The 21277-nt window shown below is 43.4% G+C and overlaps 1 protein-coding gene across 1 annotated transcript in view; it reads left to right on the plus strand.

Moving 5' to 3' along the window:
* Cdkal1 (CDK5 regulatory subunit associated protein 1 like 1) overlaps nt 1-21277 on the plus strand; it is a 586163-nt gene that overhangs the window by 547919 nt on the left and 16967 nt on the right. The window contains 2 exon segments of the mRNA XM_059263232.1: nt 3907-3990; nt 6706-6870. Coding sequence (XP_059119215.1) covers nt 3907-3990; nt 6706-6870 — 249 coding nt within the window.

The following is a 21277-nucleotide window of genomic DNA, read 5'->3' on the forward strand; positions in this document are numbered from 1 at the left end:
TTACCATTGACAGGTACTTATCCAAAGTCATAAGCAACTCACACTGTGAGCTGTGTGCAAATATCCCAGCTTTCTCCAGAAGAATGAACATCCATGGAACCTACTATTTACCAGTCTTTTTTGACAAATGGAACTCTGGAAATGGAAGCTCATTGTAGAAATTGGAGGAACTTTCCTTGGGGTCTATTTGGATTGTTTTTAAAGAGATATATTATAGGAGTGTGCATTTCTTTTCAGGGGGTGAGATCAGTCTTGTAAAAAAAGAAAGGAATCATCAGAGGCCTGGCAACCTTTGGCTAAGGAGACTGCATTTTGAATAGGGTGGTAAGCTAGATGGCATGTTGGGGTATACTTAGGTATTGGCAATGTAAGAGGGAGTAGGGGGTTACTCTGTTGTTTTTTTAATTGTTAGGTGGTCTGTTCAGTGCAGCTGTGTTTATGGTTCCTAAATGATAACTGCCTGAACACAGTGACAAGTCCCCACAACTGACACGAGGACCCTCTTGGGGGGAAAAATCATCCTGCCAGTATGGGGTGTGTTTACTAAGTAGCAACAGCAAAAGCAATTCCAGGCAGTTTTACAGCTCATTTGATGGAGCAGACATTTTTGACAAGGTTGAGTTTTGTTTTTTAAGTAATTGATCCTTTAAATGATACATTTCACAGTGGAATAAACTTGGAAATGACAATTGGGAGGGAGCATAGTCACATTTCTTTAACCATTATTTGGCTGATTTAACTTATGCTCCTTAAAAATGGCTGCATAATTTGGAAACACAGACCTAATAGACTCATTAGTTGGTTGCTTCTTAAAATGTATTTTTATTACTTCTTTGAGACTTTCATACAATTTATTTTATCATACTCATCCCATATTTCTTTCCCTAACTCCTCAGAGATCCACCCCTCCTCCCCACCCTCTCCCAGCTTTGTGTCTTCTCTTAATTACCCAGAGTCCACTTTATTCTGCTCATATACTCCTGGGTTTGAGGCCATCCACTGTAGCATGGTTGACCTACCAGGGACTACACTCTTAAAGAAAATCAACTCTCCCTTCCTCCGTAAGGAATCAACTCTCAGTAGCTCCTCAGAGATGGGGTTGTGAGCCATTCCCCACTCTGTGCTAGAATGCTAATGGCCTGATCTTGCGCCAGTCTTGTGCCAACAACTACAGTTGCTATGAGTTCATGAAGTCTTGTCATGCCCAGAAGACACTGGTTTGGTCCCATCCTCCCTTACCTCTGGCGTTTACAGTCTTTCCAACCCTTCTTCTGTACTGTTCCATGAGTCTGAGGCTGGGGGTGGGGGGTCGGTGATGGCTGTCTCATTTGTGGCTAAGCACTCCAAGGACACTAATTCTCTGTACACTAACCAGCTGAGAGTTTCTGTTTTAACCACCACTCACAGTACAAAGAAAGTTCTCTGATGAGGTCTGAGAGTTGCACTAATCTCTGTGTATAAAGATAATAATTTTGAGGGCAGTTTGATACTGTGTCCATTCAGCAGAAGAGTAACTGTAGATTCTCCTCTGGGACCTGTGAGCTCCCCAAACCATGGATTCTTGGTCAGATTAACAATACTAGGCAAATGTTTCCTCCTGTAGAGTGAGCCTTAAATCCCAGAGAGAGAGAGAGAGAGAGAGAGAGAGAGAGAGAGAGAGAGAGAGAGAGAAATTACTTCTATAACGTTTGTACCACTATTGCACCCTGGCATATCTTGCTACCCCTATCATTCTAGTTCACAGGGTTCACAGCTGAGCAAGACTGTTGATTTCTTTTTTTCTCCTGGCAGCCTGTATAGCACCTACTAATACTATGAAAGCTCGGTGTCAGAGAAGCTTCCTATTCAGTACCAACTTGTTTTCTCCATGTCCTGTGATTGAGGTGCATGGTGTCTTTAGCAATAGCACTTACCATCAAGTTCAAGTGGGGCAACCAAGAACAATGGCTATGGCCTGTATTGTTTTGGGAGCCTCTAGGACATCTCTCAAGGGGAGGTATCCCATACCTGGCATTGGGTTTTTATTTGGCAACCTATGGCCTTTAAGGGTATCTTGTTAAGGGTTTCTGTTGCTGTGCTGAAACACCATGGCCACAAACAACTTGAGGAGGAAAGGCTTTATTTCATTGTACAACCTGTAAGTCCATCATCCATGAAAGTCAGGGCCTTAACTCAAGACCTTAACCTGCAGGAGGGAACTGATGCAGAGGCCATAAAGGAGTACTGCTTATGGCTTGGTCCCCATGGTTTGCTCAACCTGCTTCTTATACACCCAGAACCACCTACCCAGAAATGACACCACCCACAGTAAGGTAGGCCCACCCACACCAGTCATTAATCAAGAAAATGCCCCACAGGCTTTTCCACAAACTAGTTTGGTGGGGGCACTTTCTCAATTGAAGTTCCTTCTTCTCAAGTGACTCTAGCTAGTGCCAGGTTGGCAAAAACCTGTCCAGCACAGGGGGCAATATTATCCCCTGTGTAGGGTAACTCCACTTAAACTCTTTTATATGAATGTGTGTGTGTGTGTGTGTGTGTGTGTGTGTGTGTGTGTGTGTAGCTTATAAATACGATGGCCTTTCCAAACATCTTTAGTATTGATCATCCTTCTTCCTTTGCCCTACCCTCCCATCCCTCTTTCCCTCCCCTTATCCCCCCTTTCCCCTTCACATCATCTGTCTTCTACTATCCTCTTACCTTAAGGCCCTTCTCCCCGACTCCCTGCCAGTGACCCTCTGTTTCTGGATCCTACAGGTTCTCCTGACTAGACACACAAATCCAATGATCCACCTATGAGTGGACATGTGACATTTGTCTTTCTGGGTCTGATGTTGTTACTTCAGTCAGTATAATGTTTTCTAGTTCCATTAATTCATCAGCAAATTTCATAATTTCATGTTTGCTCTTAAAGAAAAAACAATGACATAGAGTTGTAGCTATAACAAAGAGACACTTGCCTACAACAGAGAAAAATATATTTATTAAGGAAATACTTGTGCAAGTTAGTCATAATTTCAGAATTGTATGGAACATGTACGACACTGAGGTGCAAGGCCTTACAACTAATTTTGTTTTTTAAATTATGTGTGGGTTTTAAAATTGTGTGTGTGTGTGTGTGTGTGTGTGTGTGTGTGTGTGTGTGTGTAAGGGGTATGTGCACATGAGTGAGTCCAGGTGCCCCTGGAGCCAAAGGAGTGAATCAGATGCCCAGGAGCTGGAGTTAGAGGTAGCTGTAAGCCATCCAATATGGGTGCCCAACTCAAATGTTGGTCTTCTGGAGGACCTGTGTGCACACTTAATCACTGAACCATCTCTGCAACCCCTAATGACTAGTTTTGGGTGCATTTTCTTTAGTGTTATATCCCTTATAACTCAAATTAATGTTTATTACTATTCTTCCATATTGCCAAAATATTTCCCGGCATTTGGATTAGAAGCAGCTTGTTCTGGCTTGTTATGTAAGTTTGTTGCAAGAAACAAAGTGATATTTAGATCTTGGTGTATTTTAGGAGCCTTTTTTTGTATCTTTCTTGTGTGGAAGAAAGAAATCTGATCAAGTTGTTTCATAGTCATGTAAAAACTGAGTTTGTGCTATGGTGATTTTCCATTCCTGCATAGTTAATGTTTTTCAAGAGATTTGAATGAGTTATGTGCAGTGTTGTCTGTTAAACAACTGACCATCTGCAGCCTACTTTAAATTCAAGAAGCAGCTACAGTCCAGGACACTGTATGGGCTGATACTTATTTTCGAATCCTTTTTTTTTTTTTTTTTTTCCAAGATAGAGTTTCTCTGTGTAACAACCCTGGTTGTCCTGGAACTCACTCTGTAGACCAGGCTGGCCTTGAACTCACAGAGGTATTTTGGCATTCTTGCTTCTTGACTCCTGTCTTTTCTTCTCCCCACAGATTGGTGAAAGACAACAAGTGCTAGTAACAGAAGAATCCTTTGACTCCAAGTTTTATGTTGCACACAATCGATTCTATGAGCAGGTAAGAGTCATTCACACTCACCTTTTTCTCCTAAGTGAGACCAGTTCTGAAAGTTTAAGTGAAGGGGACAAGAAGAAGAAAGGATTGAATCAAGGGAACCAGACTAGCAGGGGGTTGATCTCTGATTTTCCTTCAGTCACTGGGTGTACTTTGAGCCACACAAGTCTAGGGTAGGGCAGCCTTGGGCGTGTGGGCATTGGGAGCCCAGCAGCTAACACGGCGAGTGGAGATGGGGTCCTCTTTGGAAGGGAGGCGGGGAGAGGATATGCGGAAGCACATTGGGGTGAACTGGAGATGTTCCCTCTCACTTGCAGGTGAGGAAGCCTGGCCAAGGCACTCCCAGGTAGTCTCTAGAACCCTCCGAAGGAAGTTGCTTCACCCTATAAGGCCTCCACAGTGTCTCATCAGTCTGAGTGGAGTGCAAATAGGCCCTTTCTCTTCTGTTCCCAGCCTTTTTCGCAAAGGAGAATTTAAAGAGAGAGAGAGAGAGAGAGAGAGAGAGAGAGAGAGAGAGAGAGAGAGAGAGAGAGAGAGAAACTAAATTAAAACCAAACTACCAACCCAGTAAGCAAACATAGCCGTTGTACATGGATGTCTAGAAGCCCTTGACTTCGGTCAGTACCTGGGGCTTCATGTCCTCAGTGGGGGAGGGAAGCATGTCAGAAGTGACTTACAGAGTTCTTCCCTCAGGCAAGAACCCTGCATGGACCAAGGAGGACAATGGGAAATGTGTCCTAGGAGACACTCAGAGTAGCGTGGGATGGCCACAGATGGTTCTGAGTCGTATTAATTTTCCTTAATGTCGAATGGTGTTTCCTATCCTTCTGTTCTTTCTCATCAGATGAGAAGTGGATTTTTTTTCTTTCTCTGGGTCATGACTGGAATTGGAATTTGGGGATTCTTAAGTACTACACGAGCCCTTCAGATAAGTCTGGGCAAGGGAAAGCATTACTCCAGTTAGAAAGCAGTAAAGAGGCCTCACTATTGCCTGTCCATGTGGAGTACTGTCAAATTGGGCAGCAGTTCCGAGGTGGGACCTCAGAGCCCAAGTAGACGCACTGAGGAAAGAGCCCTGTGCCTCACCTTTAAGCTGAACCTCTTCCTGTCGCCATCTCCGGAAGAGCCGTTCTCCTATGCAGGCCAACCCTCTGCTCAGCCTTGGGGAGGACCCTGATGTGTTTTGGTTGCCTCTTCCCTCACTTTTCTCATGCCTCAGCAGGGAACCATCCCCCTGCCTCTAAAAGAAAACGGCATGCCTCATTAGCTGCTTCCTCCAGTGTAAGGCAGTTGGGCTCTCTCCAGTTATTAAAACCCGAGGGAGGGTGGCGGAAGACAGAAACACTGAGCCCTTCATCCAGGTCAAGACAGCAGATCAAGAAGGCTTATATTCCCCTTGAATAGCACCAAAATTTCTAGACATAGTTTGGACTAGGGGTTTTCTTACTTTATAAAAATTAATTTAAAAGAGCCTGATACTAATGCTCTTTTAGTTGGCCTGTTTGCCATGCGTCACTCACCCTCCAGGTGACCTTTTCCCCACCCTTTAATGAAGCCATGTGTGTGTGCAGTAATTATAAAAGCTGACCTCAGAAAGCCCAACACCCACTGTGGCGACTGTAGGTTCTTCCCTGACCTTTCCTGACCCCCCTCCCCCTTTTTCTGTCTCTATAACTAACCTTTCAAAGATGTCATAACTTCTATTTCTAAATAAGATTGCATCAGAATATCAAGGGATTATTGCTTTAGCACTGGCCTGTTTATGTTGGACCCTGACTTGAAGAGGTTGGCAAGTGCTAAAGCGGAGGTGTGAGGGGACAGAATGCATACAAACTACCTGTAGGGTCCCAACAAGAGGAGGTGTTTGCTGAGGTAAAAAACATGGACCTCTATCACTCTATCAGCAATCTCTAGCAGAAAGAACCATTTGACAGTTCCCTGTGAGCCAGCTAAAGTGGCCTTCAGAGCGGCTGCTTCTGTACAGAGATTGGCTCATGAGACCAACACACACATTTCTTTTTTAACAACAAAAGACATGAAAGGCGGCCATTAGCCAGAGGAGTCATTTAGACAAACAGCAATGTGCTGTATTACTGAAAGAATTGCTTTGAAATGTCCTTCCTCTTGACCTTTTGCACAGATGAGAACACACACACACACACACACACACACACACACACACACACACACACGAGGCCTTCATTTGAAGCATCTCCTAAACCATTTTCCTGACAACTAAATTGGAAAGTATTGGAAGTGTGCGGCTTTCATTATTTCTGAATCTGTTTTCTTCATTGTGCAGGACAGGCAAGGGCAGAGTACCAGAGGCCAGTCCAGAAGTGGTTGCTGGCTTTGGGGAATTTCCCAGGCTACTGCCAGTGTGCTTCAAGAAAGCTGGCATCTGGTGATGGAGGCACTGGGGCTATGGCCCCTTCTTCTCCCAAAGAAGCCTTACCACTCTCCGGGGCTCCAAATCCTTGAGCAGCCAGAGGATAGAGCACTGTAATGGGGTCGTAGAGCAGAATCTTCTGCGGACATCTAAATACAGTGTGGACTTAGTTGACAGTGGCATATCATTTTCATTCTTCATTGTGACAACCACACTGTGCTGATGGACGAAGTTACTGGTGGGCAGAGTAGTGTGGGGAGCAAGAAGTCTTCTGTCATTGTTCTTTAGCTGACATTAAAAACTTCTCATTTCTGAAAATCTGATTTAAGGTTTTGGTGCCAAAGAAGCCTGAATTCATGGGGAAAATGGTTGAAGTAGACATTTATGAATCAGGAAAACACTTTTTGAAAGGACAGCCAGTATCGGACACCAAAATCTACACGCCATCCATCAGCAAGCCGCTGGCCAAGGGCGAAGTCTCGGGTTTGACAAGGGTAAGTTAAGGTTTTTTCCCTCTACTGCTGACAGAATGGCAGTGACCCTGCGCCACGCATCTCTGATCATGTACAGTCCCCATTTTAAGGGCGCACAGGTTTTGCTCCTTTCTGACAGATGGAGATCTGGAGGTGCAGCTGGGTATTTGCTGATGTAGCCTTTTGCCTCTCTGCCCATAAAGGGAATAAACTGCTTCCTTTTTCAAGCCAGAAGCAGAAGGCAAAAAGCCATTATTTGCAGGTAAGAGATTCAACACCAAGGGTGAACAGATCCAGCATGTTTCTGTATCATAGATCCTGAAAGGAGGGGGATGAGGACCCGATGTTTCCCTGCTGACAAAGCTGTTTGTAATACAGTTAAAGCCTACAGGTGAACAGACACTAAGCTGTGTGTGCCTCTTGCTAGTGTGAGCTGCATATATACTTGAGTCCTGTGGAGTGAAAATTAAACATTTTTTTCATTCTATTAAAAAAAAGTAACCTGGCCCCTGTTTTATACCTTGGTAAATATGGATGTTTGCCAACCTCTCTCACACATTTCATTGAGCTACAGTTGTAAAAGCTGATGGAGTGTGAAATGAAAATGTGTATCACATTTCTAAGCATCATTTGATGTCCTTTCTTCAACACAATTGTTAAACATGAAAGTATATAGCAATGACTTAACATATGGGAAAAAGATAACTGATACATATCTGCCCGTGCAGTTCCTAGACCATTTACCTCTGTAGCTCTTAGTTCAAATGCATAGTAAAGACATCCTAATTAAAATAACGGAAGTATGGCTTTGCTTCAGGAATAATGGCATGTGTGTCCTCCACCTCTGTGTGATGGTGCTGAGCTCAAGTCCAACAAGAGCGGCACCTCTTCTGTGCTTGGCTAGTGCCTAGGAGGGGACCTATACATGGTATCTGACCCACAACAGAGAGACATGGATTAGCATAACAGAGAGACATGGATTAGCATGTGTCAGAACCATGCCAACTTTCTTCTTTTGTGTGTACACACTTTAGTAGTAGTATTATCATCATCATTATCTCTCTCTTTCTGTATGCATGTATGTGTGCGTGTGTGTGTGTGTGTGTGTGTGTGTGTGTGTGTGTGCACATGTGGACACCAGAGGGCAACTCTGGGGAGTTGGTTCTCTCCTCCACTATGAGATCCAGGAATTGAACTCAGGTCCTCAGGGTTGTACATCAAGTGCTTTCATCCACTGAGCCGTCTCACCAGTATTTTATTTTCTTTTACTTTGAGACAGGGTCTCATGTGCACTAGACTAGCCTTGAACTCACTTTGTAGCTGAAGATGACTTTGAACTAATACTTTTGCCTTTACCTCCCAAGTGCTAGGATTACAAGGCATGTACTGCTGTAACCAGTTTGAAGCTACCATCTTGTTAAAACTTGAGAAACAAAATCACTGATGTTTGTTTGGGGCTTGGGAGGTATTTTAGTTATTCTTTTCATTGTTTTGGGGTTTTGGGTTTTTTGTTTTGTTTTTTGTTTTTAATCTTATTTAGAAATTGGAGAGAATGGCCTGGAAGCAACAGTATTCTGGCATTGAAATTAAATGGTTAGAGATTCGACTAGATTATCTCAGCTTATTCTTTGAATATTTTTCAAGGAAGTTAGCTAACCTGTAGTGTGCTTTAAGAGATTATTTTTTCTTTACTTACCATCCTGGGGGTTGAACTCATGGCCTCATGCATGCTGGGAAAGCCCTCTATTACTGTGCTATATCTCCAGCCCTATGTGGTTGATTTTCAGTTGCTGTACTGGAAAGAATTTTACAACAAATGGCAGGAATATTTTACAGACCCTGCCTGGCTTAGCTCTCACATGTGCATCTCTTGCAGGGCTCAAGCTCTAAACCTTCTTGTTAGTACTCCATGAACAACAGCCCATTCTACTGTTCTTGCACACCCTGTGCTTTCTGAAAGTCCAGCCCCACGTCAGTTCTAGGAGGCCCATTTGTCTCCTCTCCTCTCCCTTCTTCCAGCCTAGGAAATAGTGTTGCCACCAGCCCACCTTTGCACAGAACAGCTCATCGGGCCGGGTATGATGAGGTCATGTGGTTCCTAGCTTCCCTGGGGCTTATATAAATGGATAATTTTACATGCCTGAAATGACAAGTAAGGACTCCTCAGCCGGGGTGGGAGGTGGAGTTAGAGGAAATATCACGCAGTTCTTTCTTGCATCTTTGTTTGTGACTTCCTCTTTTACTCTCTCTATTTGTCCATCTTTAAACACATGACCAACACGCCAGAATCAAAAAGCTTTGCCGGTGAACCTGTTCTGTGATTCACCATATTCTTTAACAGGAGAGCCAAAGCAAGCAGGAAAGGAGCGTGAGAGTTACAGGCTTTCCGCAGGTGGTAACCACATCTCAGGCATGTCGAGCTCTTCGACAGCAGCTGAAGGGTCTGGAATTGATTTAGGGAAGCACCCAGCTCTATGTGGTTGGAGTTTGGCTTTACCAGTGCACCCTGGGTCTAACCTGCTCACAGTTCTGGGTCTGCATGTTGAATAGGAGGGAAATATCCACCTCACAGTGTTGATAAAGGAATAAATTCAGTTCTGCTGGTAAGTTTCCTTACCAAATACATATAGTTCTTTCTCTTCTCCCCAAATATAGTTGTATCAAAGAGCAGGGTGAAGAGACATCGGGGAAAATGTCTCTGTTTTGTTGTTGTTGTTGTTGTTTATTCTAGCCATGATAATGGGTTCTTGTCTTTGGCAGGGATGATGCCGAAGAGCCAACCCTATCAGAATTTGTAACTATCTGAACTTCCTAGGTTTCTGCTTAGTCTTTTTTTTTTTCTTTCTTTCGTGCTAGAATGATCCCTTCCTACACACTTTGTAAAGAAATCTAAACAGACCAGGGATAGCATGGTGCCTGTTATCTCAGCACTGGGGAGGCAGCAGCACCAGGGTCAGGAGTTCAAGGGCATCCTTGGCTGCACAGCTAAGACCACACCTAAAAAGAGAAAAAGTGTAGGGAGAGAAACCCAAAGCATCTGAAGAAGGTTGCTGTGCTAGAATTATTTTCAATAATAAATGCCTTTCCTTAATTGAGAATTTCAGGGTCATTCTGGTTAATTATTAATATACAGATGAGTGCCTGCATGAGTTTATGTGCATGTGAATGCAGGTGCCTGAGGAGGCCCAAAGAGAGCATTGGATCCCCTGGGACTGGAGTTACAGGTAGTTGTAAAATGCCTAATGTGGGTGCTAGGACCCAAACTCAAGTCTTCTGAAAAAGCACTAAGTGCTCTTAACTACTAAGCCATCTCTCAGATCATGTTTTACATGTTTAGCCCTGTGCTTTGGGCTTACTCCATTGCATGTCAGGCCCTGCTGACATCCTTCAATGGAGCTGGTGACAGGGACAGCTGATTAGGGAAGCCTAGGCAATGGGTAGGAGGCCTGACTGTAATTCACTTAATGACTTTCTTCTTATCACTGAGCTCCCCAAACCCTGGTGTCTCACATACAACATGGTAATGTAGAGTGGGCACTAAAGAACCTTCTGTCTCTACCATTCAATGAACTAAACTATCCATTTTAACAGAAGTAGACTCAATACTACCATGTGGAAGAACTTGGAATTCCATAAATATAATAAAAATCAAGATTATTACTTTAGATAATGATTAGATTCCCCCAGAGCATGATGGAAAGAGGAACTATAGTTGCTGTCTCTCAGAAATTACATTTTCATGGACAAGGACAGAGACAAACCTCTTTTTCTTCTTCTTCTTTGAAGCACTGTGAATTGGACCCAGGCCTCCTCATATGATACAAGATTTCTGCTATGTAATTCCCGCCTTTATAAATTTTATTTTGAGACAGAGTCTTGATCATTTGCTGAGTTCAGCCTGTCCCTATTCCCCTACTTCAGTTTCCCCAGAAACCAGGCTTATAGCTGTGTTGTACCATCGAGACAGAAATGTCGGTCCCCCCTCTGCCCAGCTTTATTAGAGGTGTGGAGGAGGAGGAGAGAAAAGCAGACACAATTAGTCTGACTATTTTTAGGGAAGATGGGAGTCAAATGCCACCCACAACTTAAGAAAGAAGTTGAGGAATTGTGGTTGATTTAGGAAGGTGTTATGTAATAATTTAAGTGAAGGCATCTGAGCTCAGAGACTAATGTAAATCAAATGAATGACCTTTCCCATAGAACAGCTACACCAGGGGACTGTGCTCTTAAGGTGGAGGAAGGGATGGTGACATATATTCTAAGATGACAATTATTCACTGTGGTCCCCATGCTCACAGTGCCAGCATTATCCCTGAGCTGTAGAAGAACACGGATTCCACACCTGCTCTCCCCAGCTTGCTAAGTCAGAAACTCTGGGAGTGATTCAGTGAAGTATTTTTAGGGATATGGAATTGTTTTGTCTAGTCCTGTTTTTGAGATCAGGCCACACTGTATAGTCCATGCTGGTCTGGAATTCACTATGTAACCTAAACTGGCCCAAAACTCACAACACTCCTTTCTCTAGTACTAGGATTACATGTGTACTATCTTGACAGATACATGGTCTATTTTTAAGTTTTTATTTCTTTCACAGTTATATATATGTAAATATAAAACGTTGCTTATGCTGTACCCCATTATCTTATCCTCTTCCTCCAAACCTCTTCTTCTTCTTTCCCAAAGAGTTCCCGTCCTACTACCATATAGTGACACATGGGATAGAGCACCCCTTTGCATTTAGTTAGGGTTACTTGCATGAACATGAGTGGGAATTATTTATTTGAACAAGTACAACTTATCAGTGACCACAATGCTGAGAATATGACTCTACCTGCCCCCTGTGCTCTTTAAAGGCGGGTGGGACCTCATGAGCCTCTTCTCCATTAACAATGAAATACTGATGGGCCAGTCTTGTACAGATAACCACTACCACTGTGAGTTCATCAGTGCAGCATGCCATGTCCAAGAAATAGAGTCATAGCTTTCCCTGCCTTCTCTTCATTAATACTCTCTGAGCCTTGGAGGGGTGATAAAGATGTCCTACTTCGGGTTGAGCACTCAACAATCATTTATTCTCAGCACTTTGGCCAGTTATGAATCTCTGTATTAACTATCACCCATTGTAAACAAGCTTCTCTGACCAAAGCTGAGAAGAGCATTAATCTATGGATATAAATGTACATGTTTAGAGGGCAGTTAGACACCACATTCATTTAGCAAAACGACAGCTATAGGTCATCCCACATCCCATGATTATCCATCGTGAACAGTTGTCACCTTCTAGTAAATCTTCCATCATCTGTGTTCTTACCTACCTTAATTCTTTGTAAGAGAATTCCATTTATCATTTATTATAGAAATATATCAGTAAATAACCCTAAAAGAGGAAGACCTTTTCAGGGTCTAACTTTTCTTTTGTCATCTTGGGACAGAGTCTAGTGTAGCATAGGTGACAGTTGGCTGAGGCCTAGCATGAGCTCCGAGTCCTGGTCCCCCAGATTCCACTGTTGGAGTATCTAGAATTTCAGTATGTGTGCCTTCAGCATCTCACTTTAGGTGGTACTAGGAAATAAATTCAGAGCTTCTGGTATGCTAGGCCCTTGAACCCACTAAACTACATCTTCAGCACTAGAAAAAATTCTTTAAAAAACAATCATATTCCATTATCAAATCTTTAAAAAAAAAATGACCCTTCCTTACCATTGGCTAAGTTTTTCCCAACTTCTGCTACAATCTCAAACCAACATTTAGGGAGTGATTATCATGAACCAAATGGTATGCTAAGTATCTTATATGCATTCATATTATCCTCATGATAGGCTACTGTCAGTAGACTAATAAATAACTACTCAGACATGAAATGAGAAGAGCCAAGTAGAGGAGCAGAAGCCACTTTTTACATCCAGGTCTTACCAACTTCAAGAACAACATAAAATCTGTAGGGCTGGAGAGATGACTCAGTGGTTAAAAGCACTGGCTGCTCTTTGAGAGAACCCATTCCAGAGGTTCAAGTCCCAGCACCATGTAGCATATCACAACCATCAGTAACTGAAGTACCAGGAGACCCGACACCCTCTCCTGTTCTCCATGGATACCAGGCACATACCTAGGGCATAGACATATGTGCGGGCAAAACACCATACACATAAATATTTTTTTAATTTGAAGTTTGGCCAAGCCTGGTGGCACAGGCCTATAATCTCAGCTACCTAGGAGGTTGAGGCAAGAGGATCATAGTGCAAGGCCTGCCTGGGCTATGTAGTATGTTCAAGGCCAGCCTGGGAAACTTACTAAGACCCTATCTCAAAAAAATAAAAATAAGGCTGGGGGTATAACTCTGTGGTAGAGCATTTGCCTACCATGCAGGAGGCCCTGGTTTTAGTGTTCAGTGATGGGTGGATGGGTGGATAGATGGCTGAGTACATGATATAAAAAAGGAAGGAGAAAGGGAGAATGAACGTGAATAAATTTCCCACTGTAACCATTTGTATTGTCACATTGTTCTGCAACCAGTTTCCAAGACTCTTCTTAATGTTATAAAACTAACTTTGTACTTACTTAGCATTAATTCCCCTTCCATCCCTCTGCTAATTAATCCCTGGCAACTTCTGATCTGTCCCCATGACTCTGACTACTGGAGGTGACTGATGAAAGTGGCATTGTACTGCCTTTGCTTTTTTGTGATTTGCATGATGTCCTCAGATTTCATCCATATTGTGCCGTGTCAACCCCACAAAGACTGAGTAACATTTCATTGCATCATTACATGCTGAGTAATACTCCACTGCATTTCTTTAGCCCCGTCTTCTGAGCACACTGGAGTACTGCCACCAACTGCCCTGGGAATACGGTGCACAGATGTCTACTTAAGTCCCTGCTCTAGATCACATGATATCACAGTTTCTGATTTTTTTTTTTTTTGAGGAGCAGTTATGCTGCTTTTTATGGCAGCTGTAGCATCAGTGTGGTTCCAGTTCTCCCACAACCATGTCATCTCATGGTTTTGCTGTAGTCCATTCAGGTGTGCTAGACACGTACTTTAAAGTCCATCTCCATTCTCTTTACAGTGCAGGAATCTTATTTGATAACATTTGGTCAAGAATTCTTCTTCTTTTTTTTTTTTTTTTTTTTTTGGAGCTGAGGACTGAACCCAGGGCCTTGTGCTTGCTAAGCAAGCACTCTACCACTGAGCTAAATCCCCAACCCCAAGAATTCTTCTTTATATAGCAGACTAAGCTCACTGGATCCAAGAAGAGAAGGAAAGTGAGGCAGAAAATGATGAAGAAGTGACTAATCGTCTTTTGTGTACTGGGCCACAGCAGCCGTTGGACCCTGCATGATGAGGGAAGCGGAGCTATTGGAGACTTGTGTGACTCCTCTACACAAAGCACTCGATCTTACCAGTTTCCACATCACTACTTAAGAACTCAGAGCTGGGTCAGCCTGATAGAAACATTTTTCTCCTGAATTTTAAGCTAACAAATAGTTGGGTTTATTGCAAAGTTTTTTGTTTTTTGTTTTTTTTTTAAGTTCTTTCCTGGTGGTAGAATTGGCTTAAGAAGGAAGTGGCCACTTGTGAAAGATCAGGATGGCTTGTGGTCTGTCAGGTTTGGATCAAATTATAGTGACAATTCCTGCAATACCCTTCAGCTCACTTCCTTGAATCACAGTGTTTCTTGTATATTTATTGTGTCATTCAGGGAGGATTAACATGGATAATGTAGACATGGACATAGTGAACATGTGAATTTAATAAGCATAGGACAGCAATTTCCTGGCTTCTATTTTTGACTGTAGACTTTTTTTAAAGTCCTTTGCTTACTTTGGCTTTTGTTACACAGTGCAGCAATTCACAGCACACAGTCAGGATTCTGATAACCTGGGTTTGAATCCTGTTCCATCCCTGACAAGCAGTATGAACTTGGAGAAATTCACCTGGCCAGGACTCTGCTTATGAGACCCACAGGAGCACTTGTTTTACAGGATGTAACAGAAGAGGCTTAGCACAGTAAATATTGCCATATACTAGCAGCAGCAGCATTATTTGTGGTTTACACTAAGGCATGGTCTTACTGTAACTGACAATAGAAATTACACACTAGTCTGTAATTTCTAATGCATCCATTAACCATTGACTTTTTACAAAATGGCAGAGGGAAGCAGGTCACCTTAAAAAACTATTATGAGAATGACATTAACACCAACCACAGATGGGCCTGTGAGATGGCTCAGTGAGTAAAGGCACCTGCTGCCAAGCCTGACCACCTCAGTTAGATCCAGAGACCCACCTGAGGGATGGAGAGAACCAATATCTGCAAGTGTCCTCTCACCTCTACACACAGCACTATGTACGGTATGTGTGGCTCACTTGAGTCACCTAGACAGCTCAGCTCCAATCCTGTGACCACTCTTGGTAAGAAAGAAGACATTTTAGGGTGGCATGCTTGCCTCATTACCTAACAAAGGGCCTACAAGACCATCAGATGCACTGAATTTTATGTATAAACTATCCTGTGTTTTCAGAGCTTTGACCCTTAGAAAAACACTGTTTAAAGGCTTTCCTTCCTGTCTAACATTCATTTCCAAAACCACTGAAGTGAAAGGGGCTATTAGTTCAGGGCCAGATCTGAAAGCACATGAAAACTCCGTTCATGAGGTTAAGAAATGGCTTAATAATTAAGTTGAAAGTGGATCTAATTTCAAACCGATCAGCTAACCATGTTAGGAGCAAATGAGGGTGTGTTCCTTCCTATTCTCCTTCCACCCCCAAGATGTTGGCTGCAATCCCAAGACATTTTTCCAGTTCATTTTCTTTTTTCACTTTAAACCATGCAATACTGAATTCTTTATTGCCCGAGTGTTAAAGTGGTGTCGCAGACAATTAGGACCACAGTACATGTAATATCGTGTGCATTGCTGTCTTCCATATTGCATCTCATTGGTTTCTTGTGCAGACCAGTTAGGACACATTTGAATGGCACAGGCTGGATGCGTAGCTGTTATCCACATTTCCTTCTGAGCTGTGTTTAGTTGGACACTGATGAACTAGTATGCATTATGTCATTTGAAACTGTGTTGAATATGTTTACGATACCTTTCGTATACCAATTTGAGTACCATTCAAAGCATCATCAGCCGAGCTGATGCTGAACAATTAGCTTTCATTTCACTTGTACCCCTAATTGTGCAATCAGCAATGATAATTTTCCTCCTGCTGAGAGTTGGAGCTGGGCAGAGAAAGGAGAGTTGCATGCGTCAAGGGACCAATTGTGCCTTGATAATGATAATAGCAGCTACTATTTAGTGAGCCTCTACTATGTGCCTAGCATTGAGGCTTGCAATGCCTTGGGTTGTTATAGTAGTCTGGGGGAGGGCATCTGAATACCAAGAAAAGTGTTCTCAGCATTTCTGTGCACAATGACAAAGAGGTACCTATAGTAAAGTTAAATGCACATGTACACATACACCACACACACACACACACACACACATACACACACACACACACACACACACACACACACACACACACACATCCTATATCCTTTGCCCCACTGGAATAGGGGAGAAAGAGTAGTGAAGTTGAGTTAAAGCAGTGACAGATGCCCAGAGCTAGGGAGGCTGAGTTCAAGAGCAGCTGAGCCTGAATTACTCATACATACAACATGTGGATGCCTCCTGACTGCTTTTGTTTCCATCTTCATTGAATGTGTTATCTGAGCACTGGACTCGATATTAGAGATATAGGCAATGAAAGTGGCCTGGACCAATAACTGATAGAAGCAGATGCAGAGATCCACAGCCAAGCACCAGGCCGAGCTCCAGGAGTCCAGTCGAAAAGAGGGAAGAGGGATTCTATGAGCAAGGGAGGTCAAGATCATGATGGGGAAACCTGCAGAGACAGCTGAACCTGTGGGTCTGACATCACTAATAGAAATGGATTGGAGGAAAAATTCTGTCATCAGCTCTGAAGTGCCAACTCTGCTCAGCACAGTGTTAAGCACTTCTTGGGACACAGAGGTCTGAGGTGTGGACTTGCCTTTGGGGGGTGTTAGGAAGAGAAATGCATGTCCCAAGATTCACATCTCCCAGCAATTCTTCTGTGGAAACAGCTATTACCATGAGTGCAGGTTTGGGAGACAGGTTATGGTGGCAGAGGCCACGTCACAGCAAGCTTGAATCTTCTAGAATCCCAGGTGAAGACACGGCAAGGAAATGCCATACATGAACTTGCAAGCAGCTCTGCCAGCGTCTTTATCTATCTATTGTTCAGATGGTCCCCAGTCTGTGACATTTTTATTGTAGTAATTAAAACAGTGAGTATGTGTCGATCAAATGTGGAACATGTCCAATGCCAAGTTAGACAGCATCGAAATGACATGGTGGAAAGTCTTTGAAGAGGTATCGGGCCCAGAGCTCTTTGCAGGAAGCAGGACACAGCTGAAGCTTCAAAGCAAGAAGTTTGAAAGGCAGACGTTGGGTTGTTTGTAGAATCACTGAAGCTAGAAGCAGTCTGCAGTTTTCTAGAAGCACATTGGAGCTGTTGGTGAGAGCCGTGGCCTTTGTTCTGCCTCCCCATTCCCTGTCTGCTTCCCATCTTCCTCATGTGAGTACTACCTCTAATTTTGGAACCTGAGTCTTGGGTTTGCCCCTGGGGACACCGACACTTGAGGAAGGTTTAGGGGGGACTGGATGCCAAGGTTGAACTGACAGTGGGAACTATCAGTGTGGAGAGAAGATTCATCTTCCACTTCAGTGCTTTCACAGATGTGCGATTAGGACTGGACTTTGAAGGTGAGAAGGACTCGGGTAGGTGAAGAATGAAATTCTCTGTGTGAAAGGATCATAAATGGACTCAGAATTCACAGGGCTCTGTCTGTCTTTCACACTCAAAGCAATTGTAGGCAGTGGGAAGTCAGAGGGAAATAATGTTCAGTATGAAGACTGGGAACTCTGGGTTTTGGAAGCTAAATATTTACACTAAACCTGTTAGACAGCGTGTCTTTCCCCAGAATCGGTTACGCTGTGCCACAGCACAGGTTAACTCTGACATCTCAGTCCTCCTGCACTACAGCAGCCACATCCTGCCCATCTAAGTGAGTCCTGTGGAGTCAGATTGACTGCTCCATACAGTCACTTGGTGACTGAGTCCTCAGGCCAAGGCCACAGACATGCTAGGAAGAAATGCTGGAAACCTTTGTGAAGGTAGGCTCTGAGAGCAAGGATACCCAGCCTGGTGCATTCATTCCATCTCCAGACCATAGTACCATAGCCACTTCCAGTTAGTCCTCAGCCCGCATTTATCCAGTGAGCTTGGCTTTCAATGATCTGCAGGGTGGAATTGATGAATTCTCTAAGCAGGGATGTTGGGAGTAGACAATACACTTCTGTATATCACTCAGGATGTTAATGTGTTCTTTGAGCAGGAACTCTCAGGCAAGCTTCCCAGTCTGCTCCTTGAAGTCCTTTGACGTGATAAGCAGATTGCAAAAGCTCTTCTGAAACCGATAATGGTCTTGTAAAGTTAAGTTTCTTTCATGGAACTCGAAGAATTGGGTACCTCGGAGCAGGGTCTTACTTTCCACCATGAATTCTGGCTTCTCCCCCCTTCTTTCTACTAGTGAAAAACACAGCCTGTGTCTCCTGTCACACTCAGCATCGGCTTTTCATTGTGCATAAAATAATACAGCACTTTTTAAAATAAATCAAATTGAGGATGTTTGAAGGAATAGACTGTTTGCTTTCTAACATGGTTTGCAGTGTTTTAGCTTTGCAATGAAGAGCTTTAGGGAAACACATTTTCTCTTTTCCCTCTATCTCCCAAATGCAATTTTGTAAAACTACCAAGAAACATAAATATTCAGGCCATACATCAGGTCGGTTATCTAGGACAGTTATCTGATAGGAAGCCAACCTGCAAAACGGGGATACAGTACCTTTCAGATTTGCCACCTCTTGGGAAAGAAATCCAAAGAACACCAGCAGCAAAGAACTATTGTAGACCTTATCAAGAGGAGCGCTTTCCTCCCACAGGCCCCTGGCTCATCAGGCTTCCTTCTTGCAAGCATTCATTTAAAAAGAATAAAGCAGCCCTTGTGCCCATAAGCCTGGGGCCAGCAGTGACTTTGGCATTGTGGTCTCCCCCTTTCAGATGGTGCCATCATCCTCTGGGCATTTGCCCTCTCTAGATAGTTTGCTACAAATTAGGAATGATAAAGCCTGATTCAGAGTTTCTAACAAAAGATTGAGATAAGGTATGGAGAATATTGGATCCTAGTAAGCAGTCCACGAATATAGTGTGGAATTGGTTTGTTTGGGGACTGGTCAAGATGTTAATATCTCATCCACGGCTCAAAGAGTTTCCCATAATAGCATGTGTTCAGTGAGAATAGAATGTGGTCATCAGCTATTTAGCCAGATGGATAAGCAGAATAGCATTTGTAAAGGATAGTTACCTAAAGGAAATATCTTGGTGGCATTCTTACGTCCCCCACTTTTCCTGTGACTTGGAGTGACTTTTTCTCCTGTTACTCTTCACCCAAGGCCACTTGCTCTGAACAGCCCGAAAGCATCTGTGGTGTAGTGTTATGCCCGAGTCTTTCTCAAGCATTCTTATGAGAAGCAGCTTTCCACGTCCCATGCAGTTATCCTACAGTATCACAGTCTGCTTGACCATCTCCCTGTCACTATCCTGTCTAAGGCAGATTGTGACCTCCTTGTCAGACCCATCCATAGGTCCACAGGACCCTAAAATTCCATTCTTTTTTCTATACCCCCAAAGAATTGAAAGTAGATACTCAGATTCCACTATTCATCCTGGGTTTATTCACAAGAAGAAGCAGGCCACCCACCTCCCAATCCACAGATGTATGGACAAACAAAATGTGGTCTGTGGCACCATAGAATTTCATTCAACCATGAAAATAAATGAATTTCTCACATATGTGACAGGATGGGTAAACCTTGAGTTTGAAGTGAAATAAGAGACCAAAATGTGACAAATTCTGTATGAGTTCACTTACTCAGAGTGTGGAATAAGCAAGGTTAGGGTCATCAAGTGTTCTGGTGACTGTGGACAGCTACAGTTCTGATAGAGCTTCTCTGTGGGATGATGAGCTGTTAGAAATAGTAATATCTGCACAACTAAGTAAACCTAGTAAATGTAGTGAATGCCATGGAACACTGCATTTCAAATGGCTAAAACTGTCAAGTTTATTTTACATATATTTAACAATAAAAGGAATTAAAATAGAAACAAAAACAACCTTAGGGCTTCAGAGTGAAAGCCAGCATCCAACAGCATCCCCCTTGGTCTGAGGTCTTGACTTTTCTCTCCTCATGAACACTGGTCCAGCCACAGTGCCTGCCTGCCGCTCCGTGGCATGAAAGCACCAGGAGTGCCCTTTTAGGAGAGTGCTTGCACCTGCCAGTCCCTCCCCGGCAGTGTGTTTCTCATTAGAGGTCAAAAGAAGTGTCTGTCATCTGACATCATCCAGGTCTCTGCTGAAGCATTGCCTCCTCAGTGAGATCAGCCTAGGCTACAGTTTATATGACTGCCCACCACCACCATCACAATGGGGAGGCTCTCTTTCTCCATAACGGATTTCACCATCGGACATCTCAAATTATTTGTGTCAGTTTCCAGTCCTAAAATGGAAGTTCCATTAGTTCTACGACTTCATTTGCATCTGTCTTCTTGATAACTAGGTACCTGCATGGATTACATGCTGTTAAATGTAGGTGGTCAAGAGATACACACATAGCCCTTATTCAGAACACTGCTGGACCAAATACATGAACATCATCTGTCAACGTTCTCCCACTGCCACTGCAAGTGCCCCTCCCAGACAACCTCAGCACCTCAGTAAGGCCCAGCTGATCTCGGCAGGGCCCGCACATGTGTCTGTCAAATGTAGGGTAGTGAAGTACAGCTCTTCAAACCTTAGTGGGACTCTGGTGATGTGTCTGGAGCTTTTCCTGGAGACTGGTGCTGTGCCCCAGAAGTGTTCAGCTAAAACTATTTGGATGAATCAACTTTGTCCTCCAGGTTTTAGCCCTGCAAAAGACCATGGGAATGTAGTCACGTGGTAAAGGCAGAGGAACAAGAACAGCAAACCAGGCATACACAAGTGGCCTTAGGCCTCTCCTGCATGTTTGATAACATCCCATTGGCCAAGTAAGTCACGTGGTCAACAATCACACTGCAAGTGATGCCCTAGAAGGCAGATATACAGAAAAGGAAGAGTAAGAACCGTCATATATTCAGTCTATCAAAGCTGTGAAATCTTGGTGCTTGTGATTAGCACATCTCCATATTCTCTTTCTACATCCCCATAAGAAAACACTTTCTGCTCCAGCCTTAGATGTAATCCTCCTGGCTCTGAAATGCCTTGTTTTCAGTTATCTATAGGACTGGAAGGGTTGGACC

The sequence above is a fragment of the Peromyscus eremicus genome, chromosome 5, assembly GCF_949786415.1.
Source record: "Peromyscus eremicus chromosome 5, PerEre_H2_v1, whole genome shotgun sequence".
NCBI lineage: Eukaryota > Metazoa > Chordata > Mammalia > Rodentia > Cricetidae > Peromyscus > Peromyscus eremicus.